The sequence below is a fragment of the Rhea pennata genome, chromosome 1 (genome assembly GCF_028389875.1).
Source record: "Rhea pennata isolate bPtePen1 chromosome 1, bPtePen1.pri, whole genome shotgun sequence".
NCBI classification, from domain to species: domain Eukaryota; kingdom Metazoa; phylum Chordata; class Aves; order Rheiformes; family Rheidae; genus Rhea; species Rhea pennata.
In genome coordinates this window covers 119985221-120000298 of record NC_084663.1, presented here as the reverse complement: position 1 = coordinate 120000298, position 15078 = coordinate 119985221, and the positions used below count along the sequence as shown (strand labels likewise).

The following is a 15078-nucleotide window of genomic DNA, read 5'->3' as shown; positions in this document are numbered from 1 at the left end:
TCTGGTAAGTCTTTGGGCTTGGTTTATCCTATAGTTAATACTACTAGAAGCTACAGAACTTTTTTCATCATCTTGGATTTGTTGGAAACATTTCATGTTTCAAAATTTAATTTCTAACATATTTTACTTTTTCTTACAGGATAAAGTTGACAGCATTCAGTTTTCTAATAGTGGTGATAGGTATGTTGAAAGATACTCAAATGTAAACAAATAATACATTTTTAGGGAGTTAAGAATGTATTGTTTTTCTTATCTGAACATTTCCAGTAAGAAAATTCTATTTAGGCAGACTTTTACTTACGTGGAACTTGGACTAATCCATGAGAGTATAAATTTCAGCTATATACGTGCCTCAGCTTTCTGCTAATCTTTGTTAGATAATCTCTTTGAACTAAGTGCCTTTTTTACTATATGGAGGAATGTAATCACTTTTTAAATTAATAATAGAACTGCCTTATTAGTGGCTTCATAAGCCTCCTCTTTCTACTTCCTTCTCTCCCATTTTCAGCAAGTATTAGATCAAAAAGTGAAGCAGGAAAATCCAACACAAATGATCTGAAATAAGTTCTAATCTTTGTTCTTTTTTTTTTTTTTTTTTTTTAAGTGTGCTCTCTCCCCCCTCCCCCGCAGCAAATGAATTTAACAATATTGTGCTGCTGATTTGGGAAAAATAAGTGTTTGCTGTGTAAATTCATTTGAAAATCTTAACCCATACTTGAAATGCAGCCGTAAACTACAGCTTTGTTTTTATTGGATCCCTTTTCTTTTTCAAAGCAAGACAATTGTGACTGAGAACACTGACCTATTTGGTTTGGAAGTTATAACTGTTTGTCTTTTTAAATATGTTTTTCTACAATTGTACTTGCTTTTGGCACCATTGAGTTGCACTGATCCATCACACTTGCATGAATTACCTTTTAAAGGCCGTGTGAAAAATGAGCAAAATACATCTGCACTTCTGCTTGGTAACACTTTCTATGAAATATACTTAGGATTTAAAATTATTAGTAAAATGAATCATAACAAAATCAGAGTACAGTCTTGACATACCCAGCATACAGGTGAAATACCTTCCATAGAAAAAGGCTGTATGTCTGAGGATTGTGATTCATGGGCAAGGGAGACTTACCTTTGGATGTCTGATAGTATTTCCTTTCCTTTCTTAAGGAGTTTCCATTCTGTTGTGCTGATAGTTCAGTTTATAAAATGGAACATGAGCCACTGTGGTTTACAGTTCGTTATCTTAATGGAAACCACTACTGGTGGTCTTTTCTATGCGCTGCTGTGGATGGGAACCTCTCAAGGTTTACTAACCTGAGCAGTCCTTAACACTACATATAAATAATCAGTATCTGATAGTCTACAATCTCAGAATGAGTTGAATAAAAAAAATTAATTAAAATACTGTACTTGAAAAAGAGTTGGTGATAGTTTTTGTGAAATGAGTTTAACTTTGGAACTTGCTTCTCAGATTTATCCGTTGACAGTTCTGTTCAGCTTCAGTTCAAAAAAAGTTCCCTCTAGGCTTCTGGAAAGAAGGTTAAGCACAGGAAATTAAAGAACCCTCTCAAACACAGATTGAAGATTTCATATTTATCAATCTTTCATTGTAACATTTCTAATTATGCATTTATGTGTGTATGACTGAAAATATTTTAAAACAGGAATTGTTTTGAAGAGCTGGTCACTTTGTTTTTTTAATTTCTTCAAGGTTCATAAGTGGCAGCAGAGATGGAACAGCTCGAATCTGGCGTTTTGAACAAGCAGAATGGAGGAGTATTTTGTTGGATATGGCTGATCGATTGCCAGGGTAGATGAAGTGTTGTCTTTTTTTTTCTGTTGCATGAAGTCTGAAAGATTGAAAAAGTCATCAAACGCTTTCTTACAATCAAATTGGAATGAGTCTTTGCAATATTATGATTAAGTAGTGTGATTTTTAATTTAGGGGAAATGAATGATGTTTCATATCCAATGATGATGATAGATGCTTAAACTCTTGCCTGTGCTTAAAAAAATATATCAATAATTATTTAGCTTTCAAATGTACATTTTGCCAAATTTACTACATTATCTGTCGAGAAAAGAGTTAACAGAATATGCAGTAGCTTTTTATCAAAACTTTTGTAAGGCACTTGATGTGGTGTCAGAGGAGAAACCTTTTGGGTTAGCAAAAATAAGGTAGATAATAAGCTCTTTTCAGGAGAGATGATGGCAGGTAATCAGTGGATTTCATCAAGGACTGATCTTGCAAACTATTTTTATTGATTCTTTAGCACTTTTTAAAAGTATAGTAATGAAATATGCAGGTGGTGTGCAATATGAACAGTGTCACTGGAGGTGAAGATCAGGATTTTTATATCGCACTGGATAAACCTGAATGCTGGATGAGATTCAGTAGTATAGAATGCTTGGTCATCTTTGCGGAAACTAAGCAGAAACTTTGTTCTGAATTCAGAGTTGATTAGATATATAAACTAATACAACTAAGTATGAGTTTATCAGAGGATGATTGCAAACTATCAGTGTGGTGCAGTTGTGAAAAAAAACAAATGTGCTTTTAATAGAAAAAAGAAGATGTAAATACTTGAAATTTTACTGTGACGTTTCTCTGGGATAATACGTATAATTACAGTAGCGTATACATCAGCAAGATTAGTTGTAGAAGAGAGTACTAGTTGACATGGAAAATAATGTTATATGAAGGTATATCTCAAAGCCTGATTCCTTCAGTTAACTAAAATGATGAGAGGGAGTGATATGATATCCTGCAAATGTATTTTTTGGGAGAGAAACAAGAGGAAATAGATTAAGATTAGTACAAAATGTTGTCATAGTGTTAATGCATTTATTTGAGAATCGGAAAAAATGCCTAGTATTGTAGAGATTAACTTCTGAAACAGAATTAATTGTCAAGCTATTGGCTTTAAAAAGTCCAAACTTAAAAAGGAGTTACGTTGTGACACTAGTTGTGGGAAGACACGAGACTCCATGAAAAGAATTTTTGTCGTGCATTTCAAATGAGCAGGCTGTTGCGATGTCCAGTGAAATACGTACACTAATAAACTTCAATTCTGTATTTCTCACTTAAATTGATATTCTTGCCCCACCTTTCTTGAGCCTCTTGAGATCAGACTTATGGGAGTTTCAACCTTTTAAAAGCCTTCGCTATTGATACTCTTTTAACTGACGCCCGAGGGAAATATAAATTCTGTGCACTTTTACGTAGTTTACCAATTTTAGAAAAATAAAGTAGGATATCCTATTGTAGAAGTGCTTGCCTAAGGATTAATTCTGTGATACCATCATTATTTCCTTAATAATATTTTTGATTTTTTTCTTAAACTATTCCCCTTTCAAAAATTATAAGTATGAATTAGTCAACCCAAGAAGTGCAGAGTAGCATTATAGTTAGGTTTTCTTTTTAAAAAAAGAAAAAACAAAAGTACCTGTATAAATTCAATTCCCTTAAATACAAATATAAATTTAATCCCTTGCCTTGTCTAATTATTAACTCTGAAAATCTGGGAAACAGGTTATTTTTCTTTATTTTGAGATTGAAATGGGCTAATTCAAAATGTCTCATACATACACAACTCTTTTAAAGTAGTGATTCATGTTCAGAAGAAGACAAATTTATGAAGCCTAAGGTAACCATGATAGCTTGGAACCAGAATGATAACTACGTTGTTACAGCTGTGAATAATCATCTGCTCAAAGTTTGGAATTCCTATACAGGACAGTTGCTTCATGATTTGGTGGTATGTAATTTTACGTGCTTTTTGAAGTAGATAGGCTGCCTTGAATTGCAGTGACGTGCATGCTGAGCTGATCATTAGATTTACTTTGTCTTGAAAGCTCTATGTGAATGGTAAAGCAAGTGCAAAAATTGAGTTTTCCTTGTTTTGTTTATTTTTTAAAACAAAACTAACTGCTTGCTTCTGTTTTCTAACAAACCTTCCCTAGATGCTGTGTTGAATTGCCTCTCCTGTAAAATAAAAGCTTCAGATTGCTGTACAATAACATACTTGCCAATTTAGTAGCTTATTGTCATTTGGAAAAGAAGTTCAAATCCCCAAAGTTGTTTATCTCCGTGTTTGAATCTAGGAAGTAATTAATTCAGAACAATAATGTTTTCTCTGGCTGCCTGGATTTTCACCCTACTTTTTCTGTAGCACTCTAACTGTAAAGGTAGCAGTCCAGATAAATATGCTGTGGAAAGCTGTAGAATCTCTTAAAATCCTCAGATTTTCAGAGGCAGCTTATAGGGGTCTTATTTACCAAAAGTCTTGAGAGTGAGGAGAGGATGGTACAATACTTCAGGACTCTAGTGTAAATGTTCTGTTAATTTGGATTTCTCCTCTGTTTGCGTGTGACTTGCAACTTTTAATTTTAGGGGCATGCAGATGAAGTATTTGTCTTGGAGACCCATCCTTTTGATTCCAGGATTATGTTGTCTGCGGGTCATGATGGCAGCATTTTTATATGGGACATTACAAAAGGCATGAAAACAAGGCATTATTTTAATATGGTAAGTCTTTCTTTTTTTCTTTTTTTGATAACTCTCCACTTTTTGTCAAGATGCAGCAGTATGTTCAGGTACCAGTTTAAATAATTGCAATATTACTGTGTCACCAAGTGTGTATCTTTCCCTCACTACCCTGTTTCTACCCAGAAAATTTGACCAAAACTAGCAAAAGTCATGATTTCAGTCTCTCTCTTGAATTTTTACCTTTGAATTTCCTGGTTTCTAGTAATTATAGTTGCAACTTAACCATGAGACAATTAGCAACTTAGTACTGCAGGAAAAAAAAAAAGATTCTCCTTCCCTTGTCTACTCTCAGCAGCTCCATACTCCGCTTTGAATCAGGTGTGTCTCACTGGATCCTTTTATTAAGCTGAATCAGTTCACTAATCTGACAGAGGAGTATTCCCTCATCCTCTCATTGCTAGTTTTCTCCTGGGTTAGTGAGTTGTATCAGCTCAGCATGGTCTGATGAGCTTTTGAGACAAGGAAGATGAGTTATGAGAATTTGTAGCCAGGTGTGAAAAATGGGATGGAGGAAGAAAGCATGACTTTCCTTTCATCATGGTCAATATTTGAGCTAGCCTGACTTCCATCTGTTGATCCAGTCTTTCTACCACTAAAGACCTCTTTTTTTTTCCCCTGCACCTCATTCATAGTAACTGTTTTTCTTAATTGAGATAAGGTGCCAGCTAAAAAGATTGAAAGATCCCATTTTAGACTGTAATTTCAATGAGAGTCATATGGATCAGTATTCTCAAGAGTCTTAAAAATTAAAATGTTATTATAGTAAGCATTAGTGGCATGGGGTGGTTCTTGCAGAGAGCTCCCGTGAACGTCAGTTCACTCTATTTGATAGCTTATCATTTGCACTTCTGAATACAGTCAGTAGGGAAGTGATTTTTTGTTTGGTTTTAAGATTCTCTGTGCTTTTTCTTTAAGGTGGTTAACAATCAGTTTATGGTAGTTAATATACTGCTTAAAAGTAGATTATGACATCTAAAAAAAGCCTCTTTTTTAAAGTCAGTTTCCATAACCATCATAACCATTAGTGCATCTTTTAAAGTTGTATGATCTAGGCCTTACATTAGCGTATGAAAGGAAATGAAATGAACCAAAATAATATAAAATACCTCAGTTAAAGCATAAAGAATTCTGAAAGGTGCATGACTGCTTTTAGTGGAGTAAGTAATGTTTTAATGCTACTGCATTGTTTGCTCAAAAAAGTCTGAAAAACTTGTCTTGAGTTTCTTTCCTTCAATCTAGATTGAAGGCCAAGGACACGGTGCTGTTTTTGACTGTAAATTTTCACCAGATGGGCAGCATTTTGCATGTACAGATTCTCATGGGCATCTCTTGATATTTGGTTTTGGCTGTAGCCGGCCTTATGAAAAGGTAAGTTCAACTTCCTTTTAGAACTGATAAAGTTTCTGAGTGAAGTTATTAGATTAATTCATTTTGCTGCTCTAGTATGTCATGTAGAAAAGTTTTTTCTGTAGGGAGGGGAATCTAAATAAAGCTGACTTTTTGATGTTTGTGAGTTTTCTTATGCTCATGGTTCTGGCATGGCAGGGAAGTGTCATAAAATTTCCCTGGGAATAGCTCGCAAGAGGTTTTCTGCAACAAATTTTCATCTTCCAGCAGCAAACTTAAATGTTGTTTAACCTTGTAAAAGTGACCTAATAGCTGGCTTGAGGTTCCTTGTTCTACTAGTTTAGCATAAACTGATTTTGTTTTACATTTTAATAATATATATTAATGTCATCTGTACTAACTCTTACTTAGAGTTTCAAAGTTTTAATGCTTGCATGTCTTTTAAAAATCTCTTCAGTGCATCAAGATTACTTTTGTTCCTAATTTCTCAAAATAGGTTAATGTTTTAAGATTGGAATGTATCGTGAAGTTCATTGCTCTGGTACCAAATTAGCAAAACCAAGACATTTTTATGTTAATAATTTGCTGTGTTTTATTTTCATTATCAGAACTTGCAGTTTTTTAGACCTTTCCTTTCTCAAACCCAAATTCACTGTGGCAGGCTTACTAAAATAAGCTGAAGTAAATATGCATCAAATGCTACTGATTTTGAAATGTATGAGATGAGAGGGTTGTCTTTTTGAATGTACCAGCCTTTATTTCCGTTCTGTTTAGATAAATATACATATTTGTATTTTCTTGAAACAACTCAGTCTATGCTCTTCTTCACTTCTCCCTATTTTTTATTTTTTAAAAGTTGCAATAGCAACTTTGTTTATTATTTTAAAGAGGGATTTTTTTGGGTTGCATAGATTTAACAGATTGTTTCAGTTGCAGGAAAATTATTTCTGATTAACATTACACAATTAAGAAATCAACTTGGAGAACTTACGTTGAATTTTAGGCATTGATTTTTCTTGTTTGGAAACCAAACATTTGTTTAATTGAATAGTCAGAAATATGCGTAGGCTATAAAACATTTTAATGAATTTTAAGTATAGCACAATGCTTCTGTGTTAAGTTATCTCATTTTATTCTTTTCTAAAAACATTTGTTGCCCGATTAAAAGATCTCTCCAAGGTGAGTATTCTGACATATCTATAGATGTAGAGTAGTTGCATACATCTCTTCAATGAGAGCTTAACCTTTACCTTTTAAGGTGACTTCAGGCACATGAATTAGTGTAACCTTTTCTTTCATGTTCTTTAGCATATATATTTTTTTTCAAGTTGACAACATACAAACTACTTTTTTTTTTTCCCTAGATTCCTGATCAGATGTTCTTCCACACTGACTATCGACCACTTATTCGAGACTCCAACAATTATGTCCTAGATGAGCAGACTCAACAAGCTCCTCATCTCATGCCTCCACCCTTCTTAGTAGATGTGGATGGAAACCCTCATCCAACAAGATATCAAAGACTAGTGCCAGGAAGAGAGAATTGTGCAGATGAACATTTGATTCCTCAACTTGGATATGTAGCAACAAGTAAGAACAGTATTGCTGAAGACTGTGGTAATTCTGAATGGGAAGAGAGTAGATGTGACATAGCTGACTTGAAACAAGCCATTGTCTTCTATGCTTACAACTGTAATGCATATCTGTGTCCATTAAAGGTGCTGGAAGGTTACACAGTAAATTAAAGCAAAAAAAAAAAAAAAAAAAAGTGTGTCGTTCCCCCCACACACCCTGCTGGAGCTGATATGCATAAACTATGTTTATAGTTCTTAGACTGTCTCATTAGTAATAAGTAATTTCAGTGATTTTCAGAATTATTCTCATTGTATTTAATTTTTGAACACATCTCAATGTGATGACATTAAATCGTTTTCTGTAGTCAGTTAACTTGAAACCATTGCTTTTATTTGTGATTTGTATTGTATTTGTATTTACAAGGTGATGGAGAAGTGGTTGAACAAGTTATAGGCCAACAGACAATTGATCAGGATGAGCAAGGTTTGGAGCCTAGCATTCTTGATAGCATGATTAGACGATTACAACAACAACAAGACCAAAGAACTGGAGCAGATCAAGAACCTGTTTCAAGTGGTACACAAAATGGAGAAGGAACACCTAGAAGAGGTCAGTACTTCCTAATAAATACTTCAGTGTTTATTTTATCTCATTTTTTGTTGCATGGTATGAAATATTTCAAGTAGCTTTTAACTTCAGTGTTGCTTTAGACTCTAAAATGCCCTTAAAATGAGGATGTCTGATTAAGATTTTCTTGGTTAAAACACTGTTACTCCTGTGATTAAATTACAAAACAAACTCCTTCATTCTTTCTTTAAAAAAAAAGCATTAATTAAATTTATTTTAGACTGCTACATATTTAAGAGTAAATGCATGTTATTCAAAAATCAATGTGGTGCTTTTAAATGTTATTTCTCTAAAATCTGCAAAAATAAATATTTACCGTTATTCAAACTGGAGCCCCATCTGCCTTACAGATGTAAATCAGATACGCTTCTGGTCTGTGTCTTTGCAGTTTTGATTATGTAAGCCCAACTCCAGGAAAGCTGCCTTTATAACTTGATTGCTTCAGAACTACCTGAAAAAATTCAGAGAAGCACCTTTTTTTTTAGCAAGACTGATAATTTCCTGACTATCATTATGGGACACATGTTTATGAACACAGAGATAAAAATATGGAAAACTGTTACTTTGTTCTTACAAGAGATTAAAAAAAGACAGTTCCTGTTTCGTGTAGTCAGGGAGGAAAGGAAAAGGAAAAAAAACAACACACACACTTTTATATATTTTAGCCTTCAGACGGCCAAGTTTCGACATCCAGTCTCCTCCCAATATTGGTCTGCGGCGTAGTGGGCAAGTTGAAGGTGTGCGCCAGATGCATCAGAATGCTCCACGAAGTCAGATGGCTACTGAGCGAGACCTTCAAGCTTGGAGGCGAAGAGTTGTCGTACCAGAAATACCACCACCCTTACTAAGGTGTGTAGACAACTTGTTAGATTGCAAGTAATACTATAGAGAATATATTTTACTGTTTAATTTTAAACCTACTCTTAGCACATTTGAACTAAATAGATACATGGCACAAATTGAAAACTAATTCAGTTTTATTTTCAGTTGTTTTTAAATTTTAATTGAAAAGTCCATTCAAAAAACATAAATGGAATGTTTGTCTAACAGAGAACTATCCTCACATATTTCAGTATTGTGAGTTACTTTGAGATGAATTCCCTAGATTCTCACCTGTTCCAGAATAGAGATAAATTTATTGACATGAGTTCAGAAAGGTTATGCTTTTGTGAGACTGTTATGAACTACTCATGATTTGTTACAACTAGAAGCAACATTGAGTACTTGATAAGCTGAAGCCAAGAACTGTGCTGTGAATTTGAGAATAACAGAGGTTCTTCAGTGCAGAAGCAGTCAGCTGCTTCTAAAAGTATTATCACTATGCACTTGTTAAAAGGAGAAGTAACATGGATAGGTAGATACTTTGTTTTGATCATACAGCCATACATGCTGCCATGTCTGTGGATAAGTTTTTACAGAGCTTTCCTAGTGGTGAATTCTTGGAGGTAAAATGATTACAAAAGGGAAAATATGAATTTAAAATGTGATTGAAAAAGTTTATTATATTCTGATGTTTACCTCTCTATGAGGAAGGCCTTTTCTTTAATATCCAGCTTCTTCACTCTATCTGGAAATAAGAAACTTCTTTGGAATTAGCAGTTAGTTTTTTTTGTTTGTTTGTTTTTTAATAAGTCACAGATCTGTGGCTATTCAGTTGAACTTAAGTATCATCTAAATAGATGCTGAATTAGATTTTCGTAATTTGCTTGTAGTAAGCAGGAAGAATATCGAATCGCAAAAGGAGAAGAGGAGCGAGATCTTTATGCAACGGAGAAGAAAAAGTCATTCCAGTTGTCAGAAAAGGTATGCAACAACTCTACGAGAAGGTGAATACTTCTGCCTGTGATAGGAACAAATTATGCTTATGAGAATCAGAACACTTTCCTGAGGGTGTTGTCTTCAGGGGTTCTTGTTGGTTCTGGTTCTACTTCTTAGTGTAGGACAAGGTTTGATGTTTTATTTATTTATTCATTAATTGTGATGAATACCTGGAGTTAGCTTCTTTCAGGGAGCCTTGGATCCTTCCACAATACTTGGTAGAAGTGTTGAAGGCAGGGTCAGTTCCAGGCTAGTCTATAATAGGTAGTTAAGGGATCAAGGACACTTCTGAAGTACATGGTAAAGAATTTAGAGAAGTGAGACTGTTCAAGATCCTATGTTTGAAGAAGAATTATATGTTATTTTGCTTTTCTCTTGCACTTTACTTTAGATGAGTATATTTTGTGAATAGTTAACTTTTTCAGCATTGCCTAATTTTGAATACTTCTTCCATTTTCTGTTTCTTGAAAAAATTAATTCAAGAAGAACCAAAAATTGGATATTATACTGTTTTTAAAAAAGATAATGACCTGACTGTATATTGCAGTACCAAACAACTTAATTCAAAAACTGTACTGGATGATACCCTTAACTGGGAGGAGTCAAGGACTTCTGGCCCTCTCAATTACATTTGTGGGTAGTTCCCTTTCATATCTTGATTCTTTAAATATGTAGCATTCATCAGATAATTTGAATGGACCTGTTATTAATAGTAGTGTATGAAGAATGGTTTCTTAAAACGAGTATTAAATCGTAAATTAGGAAGTTGAAATTTAAAGGTAATGGCTTACAGTAAAATTATTTTTTGTGTAAAGGAGCTGTATGATAAGGCCATTTCAGTTTACACTTTCAGTAGTGCTTTTAGACACCCTACTACCCCTACAAAAAGTTTACTGTGTATGTATTTTTCTGTAACATCTTACTTTTGCTTTTTGTATAAATTAGAGTGATTCTGAGTCTTCATTAATACAATCTAAGCGTAGACTGCATAGACGCAAATATCCAAATTACCGAACGCGGAATAACATTGAACAACTTGATTCGTCTGATGAGGAAAAAGATGACTGCTTTGGCTTGATAGAGCAAGTAAGTTCTCCCTGAATTCTGTATTTAGAACTTGAACTCCTGGAAGAAGTGAAGCTTCATAAAAATGTGCCTTTTCACACTCTCTATCAAAAAAAAAAAAAAAAAAAAAAAAAAAAAAAGCAGAGAAAATATTTCTATAAACTTCATTGTTATTAGTGTAAATTAAAACACTTTTCAGACCTAGTTATCAGTAGCTTTAGTAATGACAGCATATCTTTCCTATCACTAGTAATAACGAACTGATAGTCTGAGGCAAAAAAATCTAATGTACAATTCTGAAGCTAGTTTACATGGAAATTTAAATTTTAGATGCTTTTTGTTGTTCTTTGCAAAACACTTCCAAATCTTCCTGCATGTGCACCTGAAATTGTGGAAAATTTGCAGATACTTGATAAAGCACTGTTGCAGTCTGAAAATACAGTTCTTGTAACAGCCAGTTTATACTGGCTTAGCCCTAGCTCAGAATTTCACAGATGACGCTTCTGCTGCAGGGTTTGCCTGCTTTGGTGTCAGACACTGTAAGAGATGTGAGTGATAGGATTGCCTTGGACTCATGGTGTTTTACCTTCTACACAAAGGAAGAGAGAGTCAAACTGGGAAAGGAGGAAAGGAGTGGAAGAGGTTAAGAAGGTTGTCATACATTCAGATGGGCTTTGGGAATAAGATGGAAGAGGAGCTGTCAGGAAATGTTTGGCATCTGACAAAAATTCAGAGCACTCAAACTGCAGCTAAGCTATGCTCAGTGTGCTGTAATTATTACATACGCTAAAATGTTTTCGGAGAGATTTCAGATCTTCTGACATCCATCCTTCTGTGCTTTAATTCCCCATTACAGGGGAAAGTTCCCCATTCAGAGGAACTATAGAAATCAATTTGTGAAATGTCTTGTACTTTATGAAGGTAAGATCCATGAAGAACAAGCAGGAACACTGTGTGAACAGGATGGTTTGGCAAGGAGGAATAGCCTGCAATTATTCTGGGTCAAACTGTTAACTTTGACAAATTGATACACTTATTGGGAGAATTAATTCAAACAGTTTCAAACTTCAAGTGGCAAGTCAAATTTGTTCTTTTTGTTTTGTGTGTACACACACACACACACACACACACACACACACACACACACACACAAGATTATATGTATCTTTTTTGGGGAGAGGGATATTTCAACAACATAGAACCCGAGACATGAGCAATGTATTATATTCAGTGACTTCATTTATGGAAATCAGTTTTTAAACATGAAGTTTAAATGACTTGTTGAATAACTCATTGAAATTAAATGAGTTGTAAATAAGTTGTTCAGCAGCAGCCAGGAAACTAAGTTGTAATATATTTTGGTATAGCTTGACTGCTTATTTACTTAGCTTTATATTTAAATACATACTTGAAAATACCCAGTTATTACTTGGCCAATAGTTGATACTAAAATTGGAAAAATTATTATATCCTCACCCATATAAATCATTAATGAAAATAAAAATTTGCAGAAGCATTAATTGGAAGATGTGATAGTTTTCTTTAAATAATTCCCTTTTATAAAGAACTTTTAAATTCTTCCTTTGCATTCTAGGGAGCTAGGTTTTATAATGTGTTCTACATGACTTAATCAGAGCATTGTAAGTTTGCAGTCCAAAGCAGTCATAAAATCACCGGTCAGTTTGTTCTGGCACGGAATGTGAATTTAGATTAGTAAAAAAAAAACCAGCACTACTGTATGATGAGGCAGGAATTGTCGCTTTGTTGAATTGGTAGTGAACAGCTGGATCCACATTTAGCTATTTCAGTGTAGGTGGACAGACAGAAGTTAATGACTAATAGTGCACTCCTGGAGTTAATAACAGATAAGTTGAAATCATTTACAAAAAAGAATTAGTTTGATGTTAATACAAAAACTTTTTTTAACCAGACAGATTTCTTCCCAATCTCATAATATGCAGGCATGAAAAAAGAATGTGTTTTCATGTTTAAAAAATCATTAAAACATACATGAAAAACTTCAGGGTTGATACCGTTTTATGCTTTCTAAATTCAGGAAGCTGAAGAAAGTGAAGGTTCTGGCTCATCTGATGAAGAGGAAGAATGGAGAAGTGACAAGAAAAGCAACAGTAATAGTTCTAGGTAAAGAAAAAAGTGCAAACTCAGTCATGGGTTTTGCTTGAATTTTGGTAAAGGAAAGATGTAAAGAAGTCATAACTTGATTCATAAATAATAATATGCTATAGGTTATTTGAAAAAATCCATACTGTCACATTGCTTGATTTTAGTGTTCCATTTCACAGAAATGCTGCTGTGTTTTAATGTAGTTTCAGATCCTTTTATTTATTGATAGGTGACAAGGCAAATGAAGATAGAAAATGTTTTTGATACTGTGTTTTTTTTTTTTTTTTTTTTTTTGAAGATCCCTGCAAGAGTTGTTTGTTCTTAGGAAATGTTTTGATTTTAAACAAAAAGTCTTGATTTTGATGAATAGCATTATCTTTTTATTAAAACTGAAGTTATAGTTAAATTTTTATAATTCAGTATAGCTTTCTAGATATTTTTTCTAAAACTCCAATAGTAGAACTAGTAAATACTACTAGCTAGTAGAACTACTGAATACTACTAATTATAAGTGAAAGTGTGCCCGTGAGATTTGTATAGCTGTCTTTAAAGACTTTAACTAACAGGTGGCTAGTGTGCCCTTTAAGGAGGATGCCTAATTGGTCCCAAAACTTGTTGATATGCAGCATTCTTCAAAAAAATTGGTAATTTTTAGAATTTGCCAAACTTGACTTTTCTTGGAAAAACATACTTCAAATTTTATTCTCAAAAAAAAAACCTTGATAAACGTCTAGTGAAATAATTCCAAGAACTCAAAATAATTTTTCTTCTTTTGATATTTTTCAACAATAATCTGCAAATATTTGCCTAACATAATTTAACATTTTGAAATATCCAAAAAGACCAGCTGGTTCCATGGTTTGTATTTTCTTTCTCTGTCTGCTTTTCCTTGCTCCATGGACAGTGATTCTTCAAGTAGGTATTCTGACTGGATCGCTGATGCAGGAATTAATCTGCAACCTCCTGTACGGACTTCTCGAAGGAAGGCTATCAGATACTGCAGTACTTCAGAAGATGAAGTATCAGCAGAGAAATCATCTCCTCCAAAGAGGAGAAGAAGAAAAAGAAGAAAAAAGCCAAAACCAAAAAAGCAGGAGGAGGTATTAGTTGATTCCTTCTACTCACTTACATTTACTCTTTAATAGAATTTTCTTGTAGGCTTCAGATCTCCTTACTGGAAACTATTATAGACTAGTGTGTTTTGCCTTTTGGGAGCCAAGGATGTTAGTATCTCTAATAATAGTTGTCATAAAATAAACCTCAGGTTTCAGCTTCAAAATTCCCATGTTCTGTTGACATTTGATTTGCTAGTATTAGTCTATAGATTCTGCTTTTCCAAAAATAATGTAAGATTTCTTGCTCTTTTTTTTTTGCTGCCTTGATAGCTATTAATATACAAAACATATTTTTAAATTAGTATAGACAATAGTTCTGGTATTTTTTAGTGTTGTAGCATTAGTAAAGAAATCTTACAAACAAATAGATTAATTATTACTTAATATCATCTCTACAGAGCTTTGAAAGTACAAATCTATCCAAATATAGGACTCAGTAGTTTAGCGCTTTCTTAAATGTGTCTTAGCAAACTCAGCATGCTCGGTACATCAGCTGAAATGTTCAAATTAATAGCAAATCTTAGTTTGGTTGAATTCTTTTATGAGATTCGTTTTTCATACAATGTGCTTTTTATTTGAGAAGATTTCAAATCTAAGGTAACTGCTGATTTGTATGTGAGGATCTGCACTCCAAATAAAATAGAAAACACTTTTGAAATAAAAAGGGTTCAAAAGCTGTTGGTTTTGAAGGAAGAAACTTGATTATTAAGTAAATATACAGAATGTCAGACTAAAACCTTGCTTGGTTTTAAATAATGTATTTTTTTCTGAAGACTTGTAGAATGTAGTCACTGTATTTTATGATGTCCATTGATACTTGGGTTGAATTTTGTCCTTAAATCCTTTAGTAAAATAAAT

The 15078-nt window shown here is 33.6% G+C and overlaps 1 protein-coding gene across 3 annotated transcripts in view; it reads left to right on the top strand.

Moving 5' to 3' along the window:
- Positions 1-15078, top strand: part of BRWD1 (bromodomain and WD repeat domain containing 1) — a 63015-nt gene that overhangs the window by 14590 nt on the left and 33347 nt on the right. For 2 of the 3 annotated variants that reach the window (XM_062599034.1, XM_062599015.1), the window contains exons 12-23: positions 140-180; positions 1712-1810; positions 3605-3758; positions 4394-4528; positions 5789-5917; positions 7261-7486; positions 7895-8080; positions 8764-8947; positions 9811-9901; positions 10862-11002; positions 13038-13123; positions 14010-14205. In XM_062599034.1, coding sequence (XP_062455018.1) covers positions 140-180; positions 1712-1810; positions 3605-3758; positions 4394-4528; positions 5789-5917; positions 7261-7486; positions 7895-8080; positions 8764-8947; positions 9811-9901; positions 10862-11002; positions 13038-13123; positions 14010-14205 — 1668 coding nt within the window. The remainder of the gene's footprint in view (positions 1-139; positions 181-1711; positions 1811-3604; positions 3759-4393; positions 4529-5788; positions 5918-7260; positions 7487-7894; positions 8081-8763; positions 8948-9810; positions 9902-10861; positions 11003-13037; positions 13124-14009; positions 14206-15078) is intronic. The other variant, XM_062599025.1, reaches the window with a different exon arrangement.